Source organism: Phaseolus vulgaris, chromosome 9 (assembly GCF_051622355.1).
Source record: "Phaseolus vulgaris cultivar YP4 chromosome 9, ASM5162235v1, whole genome shotgun sequence".
NCBI lineage: Eukaryota > Viridiplantae > Streptophyta > Magnoliopsida > Fabales > Fabaceae > Phaseolus > Phaseolus vulgaris.
In genome coordinates, this window is record NC_143506.1 from 38,794,866 (window position 1) to 38,808,340 (window position 13,475).

At 32.9% G+C, this 13,475-nt stretch overlaps 1 protein-coding gene across 2 annotated transcripts; it reads left to right on the forward strand.

Moving 5' to 3' along the window:
- Positions 1–4,134: 4,134 nt before the first annotated feature.
- On the forward strand, positions 4,135–13,081 carry LOC137820766 (cysteine-tryptophan domain-containing zinc finger protein 3). Of its 2 annotated transcripts, XM_068625008.2 has the most exons (12): positions 4,220–4,503; positions 4,600–4,775; positions 5,534–5,606; positions 5,715–5,842; positions 5,974–6,372; positions 6,452–7,728; positions 7,898–8,346; positions 8,453–10,287; positions 10,384–10,541; positions 11,023–11,183; positions 11,569–11,726; positions 12,335–13,081. In XM_068625008.2, the coding sequence occupies exons 2-12, from the start codon at positions 4,680–4,682 to the stop codon at positions 12,551–12,553; spliced, it is 4,953 nt and encodes a 1,650-aa protein (XP_068481109.2). In that variant the 5' UTR covers positions 4,220–4,503; positions 4,600–4,679; the 3' UTR covers positions 12,554–13,081. The 2 variants fall into 2 exon arrangements, with proteins under 2 accessions (XP_068481108.2, XP_068481109.2); XM_068625007.2 differs by having other exon boundaries at positions 4,135–4,775.
- The last annotated feature ends 394 nt before the right edge of the window (positions 13,082–13,475 follow it).

A 13,475-nucleotide genomic window follows, 5' to 3' on the forward strand; every position in this document is an offset into this window, starting at 1 on the left:
ATGCTAAGATGCAATACACGTGTGTTAGACATATAAAAATTGAGTTTTACAAACAATGTAGCAAAACCTAATGTGAAAGCTAAGTGTATTTGTGCTAAGTCAAACATAATTGAATTCCCCAATGCACCCTTATGCAAGTTTTAAGTAAATGTGAATATCAATTTAGCATTATCCATATTAAAATGATTAAAATTATCTCAAAAACTAACTATACATATAACTCTTTATGTTGTACTTTTATGATACAATTTTATCTTAGTCTATTTTTGACATTTTGTATAAAACAATAGAAAAAATTGAGAATTCAAAATGAAACCCTCATTTTAATTAAAAAATCACACTCATGTGATATCTTGCTCAAATATAAAAGATTTGTGGATGAACCTACACATCATTTGTAAATAAAACATGTTATGATTTGTGAACAAGATATTTAGAATCAACATAAACACGTGGTAAATTTGTGGTTAACAAATATTAAAAAAAGTAAGAAAATACTTGTGAAATGACTACTTTAATAATTTGTATTTATTTATATGTTACTGTGGTAGGATTTATTTATTTTTTCTTAATTGATTATGAAAATAGTTAGCGTTATCTTTTATTTTGATATTACTGAATTAATCTATTCCTTTTATTTGAATCTATACCATAAAGTCATAATTTGTTACTTCAAAATCCAAAGGAAACAAAATTTAAAAAGTGCTTTTTATAATTAATTTTGATTAAAGTCAATTCAATATATTCACTTGTTAAGAATCATTTTTATTAATTTGTTTGTATACTATTTATTTAGTTTTATATGTTAAATATTGGTTTAGACATTATTTATAAAAAAAAACCACCGTATGCACCAAATTAATAGATTATAAATGTACAATTAATGGAAATTAATTAGTGATCTCATATGGAGATGATAACTCTTCTCGAAAAATATAACAACATAACATTGATACATTGGTGATTTAGAAGACTATTTTTTGCAAACTTTCATTAATTTATTTGGTGACATTGGGAAATTACGATCCTATTTTTTACTAATTTATTCGCAACTAAATTATATAACTAATAAATATTTAAATATTAATAGTATCGTAATTTTTTATTGTTTATTATGAATTTTTTCTAATGTTGAACTAATATTTTATTAATTATGTAATAATGTAATGTCTTAAAAACTAAATATGAGGATGAATGAATTTTGAATGCATAATTTTAGGTTTAACATTTTAAATATTAGATTTCGTCACTCATTGCACTTTTGGAAATGTTTAATGAAAAATTGTTTGTATATAAATACTGTAGTTCGATAATATTATATTTAGATAAACATTAAGTTATACACCATTTATAATTATAGTAAATCTATCTGCACAATATTTGTCTTACTTTTATTAGGCGTTGTTGTTATGCATTTCAATAAATGTTAATAAATAGTATTTTATTATGAGATAGAATTGTTTGATCTGATAACCTCAAACACAATAAATATAAATATATATATATATATATAAATTAACAACAATAAAACAATAATAATATAAAGTATTTGGTGAATTCTACTATAAAAATATTATGAATAAGGAAAATAATATTAGAATTCATCATGGGAAGAATCCAAATTTGGATAAAGAATTGTTTGACGATAATACAAACATTAGAACCAATAACATCCCAATAAATATGATAACACCTATCAAAACTGTCAGGCTCATGAGTATTATTATCGTTGGGGATAAAAAATATATTTTTTAACCTCTTCACTAAAAGAACAATATACGAGAATTATCATTATTAGAAAACTAAAGTATGAATAGAATATGTGTCAATTATCTTGTAACATTTGCAAAATAATAATTATGTTTAAAAAATGGAATCTTCAATCCACTTGGGATCTTCCAAAACATAATCTCCTTCAATTGGCCTTTGTACTAAATTAACATTGTTACATTTCTTAACAATAACATGAAAGAATATAGTATTTCTATCACCATCTACAATGTAGTTCATTCTAACTTTCTCCTTCCAAAACAAAGCTTGAGTGTTTAAGCAGTATTAAGATTCTTAATAGATTATTTTCCCTCACTCGAAAGCAAATTTTGTTGTTCTATGTTTGTTGCAACAATTTGGACTTGTATTCCATCTAAAACCTTTTATTTCACAACCACAATAGTGTGAACATTACCAATACACTCGTATTTTGATTTTCAAGAGTTGATTTCAATCTTTGCAACTTTTTTTTTTTATAAAACTAACAAAGCACAACCAATCACAACAATTGTCCAATACTTTTGAATCACAAATTTACACTTAGGATTCTCCAACCATATCTTAAAAGAACTTGAAGGAGGGATGCCTATTGGTAATAAAAAGAAACTAATAAATATATGGTGATTAGAGTAATTTTTGGGAAGAACTTGAAATTTGAAGTTGGTCTAATGATCAACCGTGAAAGTTACACAAAACTTTTTCAAGCTTCCTCTAACTTGTTGGTTGTCAAGTCTATCATGCCTGAAAATAAAAGACTTATTAGAGGTCCAAATATAAATAAATTCATTAGAGTTTACTCAATCATGGAAATCAAATCATTACAATCTATTAAGAGAAACCCCTATTTTAATCTCACTTGAGCAAAATACAACACCAAAATCACCAAAAAAACACCAAGGATTATACTACATAGTGGACATGTCCGATCAAAGAGTTTAACGAGTGATGTAGGATGTTGGACCCTAAATACGAACAATATTCATATTCTCACATACAAAGAAACAATTACATTAATATACCACAAAGAGAGTTGTGACTAATGTTGATATGCAAGTCATATCTATTTGTAGATTTTTTACAAGGTCGACGAAGTTTCATGCTCGATTGGACCATTTGTATAATAATAACTTTATCCTGAATTTCCTTTCTACTAAAAGACTTTACCACCTTCTCCTGTACCAATTATTCTTAGAATTTGGAAATTGAATTAGTCTCCGCAAAATTTAGAAACATCTCATTAAAAAACAAAGTAAATAACAATCTTATTAGATTAAACAACTTTTAAAAAAAAATTTAAAATATTTAAGTTTTCCTATATAAAACATGCATTCCAACTTGTACACATTATGATTTATTTTTTTATTCATAACAAATAGTAATATACTTTATCTTGTACGAAATGTGAGCACACTTTTTTTTTTTCCGAAAAATGTTTGTGTAGTTTTATTTTTGGCTGTAACTTATACATTGATGATCCAACTTAAAAAAACTTCTAGAACATCCAAAATTATCTATTTCTTTAGAATGAGATGATTTTCTTTAGAAGTTATAATTAATTGTTATGTTTTTTCTTAACAAATTTTAAGTATCACAAACTAATGTTTCTTATTTTTTTTCTCAAAGTTATTAAATCTACTTATAACCGACAACTCTTTACGTTATATTTCTACTAATACACTAATTATCATTATAATTGGAATAGAGCATTAATGTATACTATAGTACATATAACAAAATTAATTTCATATTCTTCAAATTTTAGTTAACTTTTAACATTCTTTTAAAACATCAAAATATTTTAAAATAATTAAGAATAAAAAAAACACTTAATATATAATTGATTTAATACTAAAAGGCCAACTAAAAAATATAATATAATTTTAAAAACTTTAGAAGTACTATTTAATACAAAAACATTAACTAAGTGGTGAATATATTTTTTGCACACGTATATTAAAACTAGTACTAGTAAATATTATACCACCTAAGTTTTTTTAGTATTTTGGCTAAAATTAAATGCTTTTTCTAGTTGAAGTATTTTGGATAACTCAATAATTTTTGGTAGTATTTTCCTTTCTATGATTTTTCTATGCTGGAATTAAAAATATATTTAGTTAAACACATTTGTAAATTAAAATGGCGTTAAAAATATATAATTAAGAAAGTTTTACTCTCTCAAATTATGAAATAGAAAATAATTAAGAAAGAAAGTTATCATAATTATTAATCTTGATATTTTACTATATTCCTTATTTATTACTATTATTATATTATTATATAATATTTAACGGTTAATTACCTTCACAAGTATTGAGAAAATCCTAAATCATTAATTAATATATATTTTTAAAAAAAATATGTGATGAAATTAGATTGAGGCAAATAATTAAAATTCATTGAGATACCAAAGCCCAACCTTTTTTGTTCCTCTCTATTGTGTGCACACATCAAATTATTGGGAGAGCGAAGTGAAAGATTTGGAATCCGTTTTGAACTCGCCGTCAAAACTTCATTCCACTAGCCACTGATCGGTTTCGTTGATCTCCACCGTCTCTGCTTTTTGATCAGATTGTGGGTGGAAGCCAAAAATTCAATTTTTTTGATGCAAGTAATGGTTTTTATTCTGGTTTATATGCATCTTCATCAATGAAGGGTTGTCACATGGCATGATCACTGTGCAAATAATCGCTTTTCCCTTATGGGTTTTTGAGGGCTTCGCGTTTGCTCTGTGGGGTCGGTTTTTAATTTTAATTTTTTTTAACATTTGGGTTTTTTGTTTTTCTTGCCACTCTTGTTTTGGGGTTTGATTGAAGTGATGCTGGACTTCAGGGAAGGTTCCAATGTGAAAAGATTGTCTTTTGGGTTATGGGGTTAGGCCTAGGGCTAGAAAGTTGTGGTGGGTGGTTGAGATGAAGGAGGATACTGAGCTTGAGGAAGGAGAGGCTTTCTATTACAAGGATGATGATGATGAAGACAACATTGACCCTGATTCTTTCTCATACATTGTAAGGAATTATTCAATATTTTTTTTTTGAAATTTCCATTTTAATTTGCTTGGGTTTATGGATGGTTTGGATGATCACCAAAACTTGAAATTATATTTGCAAATGTATTAATGTATTTGGTTGCTCGGGGGAAATAGGAAATGAAAGAGTCATAACATTTCTAATTAAACCCGCTGTCTGAAGGTACAAAATCAGTATGATAAAAGCTGAACACAACTGTTGGCTGTGGGGCTCCATAGTTATACCTACATTGTTTGTTAATGGGGAAGAAATTTAGCATTAATGAAGTGATTTAGAAACATTATAGACCGCCTTGAGTTTTTTTATGTGCTGATAAGCATAGTGAAACTCTATCCTTGATAAATGCCAATAAGAGTATATCTTATTGATTTTGTTTTGCTAATGTAGATGAAAATTCCGCCAAATTGTGCGTGAAAAACTTAGTTTACTATTTTAGCAAGTAACACCACACCCATCATCAAGTACTAGGAAATGGATTGGTTTGCTATGCCATTATTCTTTCTTGTGGAAAGTGGTATTGATGCTATGTTAATGTGCATTATATTTTGTCCTCATACAATGTTAGTGTTGCCTACAATTAAGAAAAAATCATTCCTAATTGTTTGTTGATCGTTGTGGTGCCTTCTATTTTTCGCTTCATCTTCCTGGTGATTATTGTTGATTAATGACATTTGCTCTTAAATTCCTCTAGTAAATTTATCTAAAAAATATTAGGACTGATAAGTTGTTTCCTGAAGGATGAGAAGATTCAGCATGTTCTTGGCCATCTTCAAAAGGAATTTGAAGGTGGTGTATCTGCTGAGAATTTGGGTAAGTGGAAATTGTGGAATAATAAAGGTCGAAGCATGTATTGAGAAATGAAAGAGCTATCTTTGCATGGATGAAGTGATGTTTTCTGATGTGAATAATATTTTTCAGGTGCAAAATTTGGTGGCTATGGTTCCTTTTTACCCACCCAAGAGCGCTCTCCTTGTCTATGGTCTCATCCAAGAACTCCACAAAGAAACCATCGCTCACCAAAGCTTAATAACAATCCTCACATGGAGGTATAGGGATATATCAATGTTTTTATTTGTTTATTTTACTATTTAATAGGAAGGCAATATATGCTACCAACTTATCCCAACATAGAAATAATGCAGATTGATTGAGTGCAGTCCGTTATGTTTTTATACAGGCTGTGTTTCATAACCAAAAAGCACCTACAAATGTGCCTCATCCTTCAAGGCCTGAAAATGCTTCTCATAGTTCACATCCATTTCGTGATTTAAGAGAAGCTTTAGTAAATGATTCAGTGAAGAAAGAACATGGAAATTCTTCCAGTGATATACCTGAGAGGTGCACTTTGAAAGATGATACTACAAAAAATACAGCGAATTCAACTGATCAAAGGACACTGAAGTTTCGAATCAAAATGAAATCTAATATCTTGTCACAAAAGAATGCAGAAATCTATAGTGGCCTTGGACTTGATGACTCTCCCTCATCCTCAATGGATAACAGCCCTGCGGAAAGTGAAGGCACGCAACCTGTATCTCAAGAGAGTGCGGAAAATTCTCCAACTGGCATTATTCAGGTAGAGGACCTTTTCTATTCCTATACTGTTTAATATCATTAGAAATATTGAAGTATTAACTTCTTATTTAATGACATAGGTTATGAGTTATTTTCCTATCCCTGGGGGTGTTCTGATATCTCCTCTACACAAAAGTGTGCTCAACCTGATTAAAAATGATAATAAAGCTATTGGAGACACCAAGGTTTCGTCCTCTCTTAATGGTCATCAAGATCCTTGTTCTATGTCCACTGACGAATCAGATTCTTTTGTGGGGACTGGACATTTGAAGAAGAACACTGTGAGAATAGTGAAACAAAGTGAAAAACAGTTGGAATTGAAGCATCCAAATGGTACCTTTTCTGAGAAGGATATTACATTGCATAAAAAGAAAAAATTAGGAAATAGAACACCTGATTGTAAAGATTTCCTGCCTAATGAATTGAAATGGACACCTCCGTCGAGCTCAATTTGTGATGCTGGTGAAACTGCTGAAGTCACTGCTAAAGCTTCTGAAGCCTCCAAGGAGGTTAATGGGAATGGGGTGCTAGGCAGAATGGTTTCTGAAGAAGCATTGAAGGAAGAGTCATTAGAATCAATATCTGGTCAAGATTTTGGGAAGACTGCAATGCAAAATGTAGGAAATGGTTTTCTGAAAAATGCTCTAGAACATAAACTGGAAAGTTCCCGCAAGGATAATTCTACAGATCCTATGAATAATAACACGAGTAATACTTTCATTAGGTTCAATAAGGTTGAACGTGAGGCATTGAAATGTAAGGCAGATCATAAGTCTGAGACTCATCAGAAAATAAAGGCTGTGTCTGAGCGGAAGAAGAAGTCAAAAGGTGACCAGAGTCCTGAAAAAGCAGGGGCAGTTGCAAGAAAAAAAAGCTTTGGTGGTACTGATAATGCAATGGCAATTGAGAAAGGGAGTGCTGGCTATGACAATACTTGTAGTAGTAAAATAAAGTCAAGCTCACTGGACAAAAAGTTCAGTGGTAACAGGGATTCAATGAAAGAAAAAAGATCAGAACGGAAAGTTGACAGTCTTGCTGGTAATGGTAGAATGAAAAATGCAAAAATTAGTAACGGAAAACAGAGTGCATTTGGGATTAAAGTAAATGAGAGAATGAGTGGTCATAAAGTGATAAACCAGGTGCTAGCTGGACCATGCATTAATGATACTTCGGCTTCTATTCCTATAGCTGGAAACAACCTTGCACCTGAGATGATTTCATCTGCAGTAGCTGCACCTCAACTTATTGCAGAAGATTGGGTATGTTGTGACAGTTGCCAGACATGGAGGCTTCTACCTACTGGTACGAAGCCTGACCACCTTCCAGAGAAATGGCTGTGTAGCATGCTAGATTGGCTGTAAGTTGATTGCTCATTTCGGTTATGTATAACCATACTACGCTGAATATACGCTTAGTATGGGTATTTATATATGGACTATTTTTTTTTTCTTTTAATTTCTCTGTGTGCATCTTGTTGTGTGCTCTGTGTTATTTGCCTTATCATTATTCTCTAAATTTGTTGTTAGGCCTGGGATGAATTCTTGTAAGTTCAGTGAGGATGAGACAACAAAAGCACTTTATGCCTTATATCAAATGCCAATTTCCCAGGTTCAAAATAACATGCAAAGCCATGGCAGTAAAACTGCAATTGGAGTTAGGTCTCCAAATTCTTTACAATATGGCCTAAATCAAAATATGTCTAGTTCTGATATGTCTGACCGAGGAAGGAAGAAACTTGTTATTAAGGAGAAGACAATGCCAGGAATTAATAATGACATGCATCGGTTCTCAAATTCAGTGAAGGCCAATGTTCAAGTATCTGGAAAAAATAGAAGCTTGAACGGCTTGAATCAGCGTCCTGCTGATTTAAACCCAGTGAAGAAGATGATGAGCTCTTCTAAACATCTTACCAGGCCTGACAACATGATAGCAGAGAAACATGTGCCTAAAGAGACTGAAAAGCAAGAAAATGGAGGTACCTCATTCATTTCAGAGTTGATATGTTGTTATTTATTTTTGTTAATAAGAAATTACAGGTATTCTTAATTAATAATTTCAATGTTATTTTCACACTTGAGCAGGTGATAGAAAGCATGATAAGTTGAAACGTAAGGTGAATGCTGACCAATATAAATTGGGAACTCCCAAGAAATCAAAAACTGAAAATGTTTTCTCTGCTAATATGCAATCAAATCATGACATGGACCTTGAGAAGGCGTCTCTATATTCAAGAAATGGCTTGTCAACAAAAGCTGGTGGGAAGGATATGAGGAAGTATGATGAATATTGTTTATCTGAGGATGTATCTGATAGATTACCAGTCACTGTTAAGAAAGAGGGAGTTCAGGTGGTCTCATCGGGTTTAATGAAGAAAAGGAAATTGAAGGATCGGCTTGATGATGAAAAGCAGTATGGTGAAGAGGGTAATGCAATAGAATTTAGCAAGGAAAAGAAATACAGAATTTTGATGTCCGTAACTGAAGGTGACAATAAATTAAGCAAGGGTGGGATAAGGCAAGTCTGTGTGGCAGGCAATGGGGCCCATATGGCTGTTGGCACAGAAGTCAGTCTTGGTGATAAAGGCAACCAACTAAGGAAGCATAGGAAAAATGTTGCATCTCTTCATGCTTCAGATGGTATTGATCAATTGCGCAAGGATTTGGACTCTAGACCACATTCATTGGCAGCAACTTCAAGCTCTTCTAAAGTCTCAGGTTCTCATAAAGCTAAAACCAAGCTTGAAGATGGAAGAAGTTCACCTGTTGAATCTGTTACATCGTCACCTTTGAGGGCCTTAAACTTGGATAAGAATAATTTTGCAGCAGGAGACGCTTCAGTGAAAGACAATGTTACAAAAGGTGGCCACTCTACGGTAGGTTCCAAGAGAAATGGGGATAGCAGGGAGAGAAAGCTGTCAGTAAAATTGAAGGAGGGTAGAATTCTGCATGATTTACATCCTACATCCCACAAATTATCTTCTGTAGAGTACCAGGTTGAGGATGCTAAAGACACATCCAGGCTCCAAGCTAAAAAACCTTCTGAACTAAAGAATAATCATTTGCTTGAAGGTGGTATTCATGTTGAACAACCTGGCTATTGTGCTAATGGTGTACATAACGAGGAGAAAGTAAAGAAGGAAAACCAGGAAAGTGAACTTTCTTGGCAGAAATCTGGTAAGATTACATCATTGAACAGCAAGGAGAAAGGCAGAAATTTTGGTTCTCATGTTTGTACTGATAACATGAAGATGTCAGTTTCAGAGGCTGTTGGTTATTCAAAAAAAGGAGGGAGGTATGATTCAGCAGTTGATCCCAGTAACCATGCATCTGATGCTGAGACAAAAAATGTTGTTAAATATACTTTACCCAAGCCTAAAAGAGAAATTGACAGTAGTAGTCAGAAAAGTGCTTTAAGACATGGCCCAAAAGAAACTGGAAAGCAAACTGAGATAAAACCAAGAGACTTTGAGAAATCAGTTCCAAAGATGGATGTTCAATGTAGCAATGAGAGAAAGACTATCTCCCAGCAAAACTCGACTAATGATTTTGAGCAAGAAAACAAAGCTAATCATGTAATCACAGAATCAAGAGTTGGGAAATCGAAAGTTCTCTCATCTGCAACTGGTGAAGTAAAAAGGGAAGCATTGAGTATGGGTTCTAGAACTGTACCTCAGTATCAAAAGGGAGGCATGGCTAATGAGCATCCTGTCAATGTTTCTGACAATGGTGATTTGGTCAAGTCAATGAGAAGTTTTGCTGATATTAGTAATAATGCTGGAGTTAATTGTGGTTCTGGAAATTCCGTGCCTGATCAGCAACCCACTGTGTCAAGTCCTATGAGAGAAAATTTTAACCAAACTACTGTTGACACCCTGGAAGAAGCCACAAAACTAAAAGATAGAGCAGATAATTATAAGGTTAGTTGATTATTTCAAGATTTTACTTAAATGTATTTGGTTTGATCTAGCATCTCTCCTTTTCTAACTGATTGTATAAATACTGTTATTCTATAGAACTCTGGGTTTGACTTTGAAAGCAATGAGACATACTTTCAAGCTGGGTTGAAGTTTCTGCATGGAGCATCCATTTTAGAAAATTGTCACAATGAGAGTAGCAAACTTGGGGAAATTAGTCAAATGCAAATTTTTGCTACTGCTGCCAAACTTTTCAAGTAAGTGAAAATTCTGAAGCTCTAAGGAAAGTTGTTATTGTTTTATGAGATCTTAGGTTTTGGTCTTAATTCAGTTATTGATCGGAAGTACTTTTTGAGGGAAAGTGATTTGATAACATGCAACTTGGTTGGCTATAAATAAGGCTGAAGTGAGTGTCAGCCCGTGGGGCTCCTGACTTCCTTGGTTCATTAACAGCTTAATGAGCTGAAAATTTTGGCTGGTTCATAAATAAGCCTAGCTTTGGCTTTCAGATAACTCATTAGCGGGCCTGACATATAATACAGACCTTTTTTTAATAATTGAAGTTGCTTGTAACAACATTTTAATTGTAATTTGTAATGCTTTTATAGAAGTTAATCAATGTCATTATAATAAAAAGTTAAGATCCATTATATAACATTTAGAAGTTTGTTTCACTAGTGTCTTTCTCTTATGCTATGCAATTGACCTTTAATCATACAATGCCTTAAATGTTTTCAGATGCTGTGCCCATGAATATGAAGCTCGCCAAGAAATGGCTGCTGCTGCTTTGGCATATAAATGCATGGAGGTGGCATACATGAGAGTGGTCTACTGTAAGAATTCCAGTACTAACAGAGATCGACAAGAGTTACAATCAACTCTTCACATGGCTTCTCAAGGTATTGGAACATAGTTTTCATACAACTGTTTAAGTCTTCAGGCTTGTCAGGTATTGTTGTAAGTTGATTTCGCAATATTATACTTGCATACTTCTTCCACCGGAAAATAAACAAAATTAGAGAATGATACATCTACACATGATGAAAAGCTGAAAGCTAACTAGGGATGTAGTAGTTGTTTTATATTCTTAAAGACAAACAAATTTTATCCAGAACTAAAAAGTCAAAATCTGGTGTTATTTTTCTCTATGATGAAATGTGTTACACATAAAAACCATTCATGGACCCAGTCCAGATAGCCTGACAGCCTTGTTTGATGAATGCATGAATGTATTAAGGGATCCCAGTCAATGATGTAGCACTGCTTTTTTACTCTATTGTTTAGGTGAATCTCCTTCATCTTCTGCATCCGATGTTGATAACCTTAACAATCAGGCAGCAGCAGATAGGGCTACTTTGCCTAGGGGTACCAATAGTCATATTGCTATCAACCAAGTCATATCTGCTCGAACTCGTCCAAATTTAATCAGGCTTCTTGATTTTGTAAGTTTTAATTGTTGACAAACCTTATATTCTACTTGGAAATTTATCTCGGTATGTTAATGATGAATTACCAAGGATTGTTGTTGGGGGATCTAACAGTTTGTTGGTAAGAAATAGTAGTTGGAAATGTGGTTCTGTTTGACAGAAAATCAGGATGGATGTCTGCTGTTTTTGCCATGCTAGAGTAGCTCAGATTTCAATCCATAGACACTTTTCCATTGCATAATTGGAGTCGTTCTGTTATGTAATAAGTATGTTGTGTTGTCATACGGGCAACTGTTACTTTACTATTGGAAACTTATAATGCAATGCCTGTTTTAGATTTTGGTGGACAGGTGGTGGCAAAATTTCAACAATCTAAGCAGTTAGCTTGTGTAATTATTAAAAATACTAAAAACTAAAGAACTCGGGTGCCAGAAGGTTCCTCTCTATGCAAAGATATGGGGAAGGGTTATTGTACACATTGTTTCTGGGTTCACAGCCATGACCAATAAGCCACCAAGGCGTGATGTTAACTGCTCCGCCAGGGCTCTTCCTCTTGCTTGAGTAGTTATTGAGTACATTTTTTTTATGGAAAATTATGTCTTAAGTTTTGGTGATTTTTGCAGACTAAGGACATACATTTTGCAATGGAGGCTTCTAGCAAATGTCAGAGCACTTTTGCGGCTGCTAATGCCATCATGGAAGAAGCAAGGAATAAGGAGTGTATAGCTTCTATTCGGAGTGTTGTTGATTTCAGCTTCCAGGATGTGGATGAGCTTGTACGTCTTGTTTGGACAGCAACAAAAGCCATAAGTCGCTCTGGTCTTGGTGGTGCTAGAGATTAACTTGATCCTGTAAATAATTAATTTTTTCTTTTTGGTTTTACTTCTCTACTGAGATGGCATTGTGAAGGAAGAGGCTAAAAGATACCTACCAAGACTAGCACTTAGAAACCTGCCAAGGCAGCAGGTTGAAGGCGATCTGTTACCCTTGTGTACATTTGTACAAAATGTGATTGATTGGAAAATTTTGTAACAGAATTTTCATTTGAGGTTTTTCTTAATGTGGATAGGGTATAACACACACCCTTAAATTTTATGGGTTAGAAAGAGGGAAGGGATTCCTGGCTGTCAAGAGATGCCAGATGAATATCATATTATGTTAGTTCAGTGCTACATTCTTTGCTCCACAACATAACTGGAGCCCCAGGAACAAGAATATAGAGTCTGCTATGTTAGGCAACCATTTTTGATGGCTTTGAATACTTATATAGTTATATAGGTCCATTCTTAATGACAATCTCTCCTTTTATGTTTCATATCAAATTTTTGAATGAATACAAATCCATGCAGAAACTTTCCTTGTGTTAACAAGCAATGCTTTAACTTCTATTTCCAATGCTTTGCTTTATGCTCCATTTCTGTTAGTATTTGTGATCTGGTTAACTGTTTATATATATAGCATTGGTTAGTTGTAGCAATTTGTGATGTCATTTGAATCTGTGCATGCCATCATCTTGTGAGAAATATTAGCCGGTAGTAGTGACATTGTCAAGTTACATCAGAAAGATTTTCCTACTTTGACTACTGTGAGAATTTATTTCATGTAGTTTTGTTTCATGTTAGTGGAGAAGTACCCTACACAGTATCACTGGAGATACTGAAATTTTTCATTTTAACAACTACTTGAGAAGTCAAATCTCTTCTGTCAAAATGACAACTCATGATGGTTTAATCTGAAATTCATTTGTTGACAGTGTCAACAGTG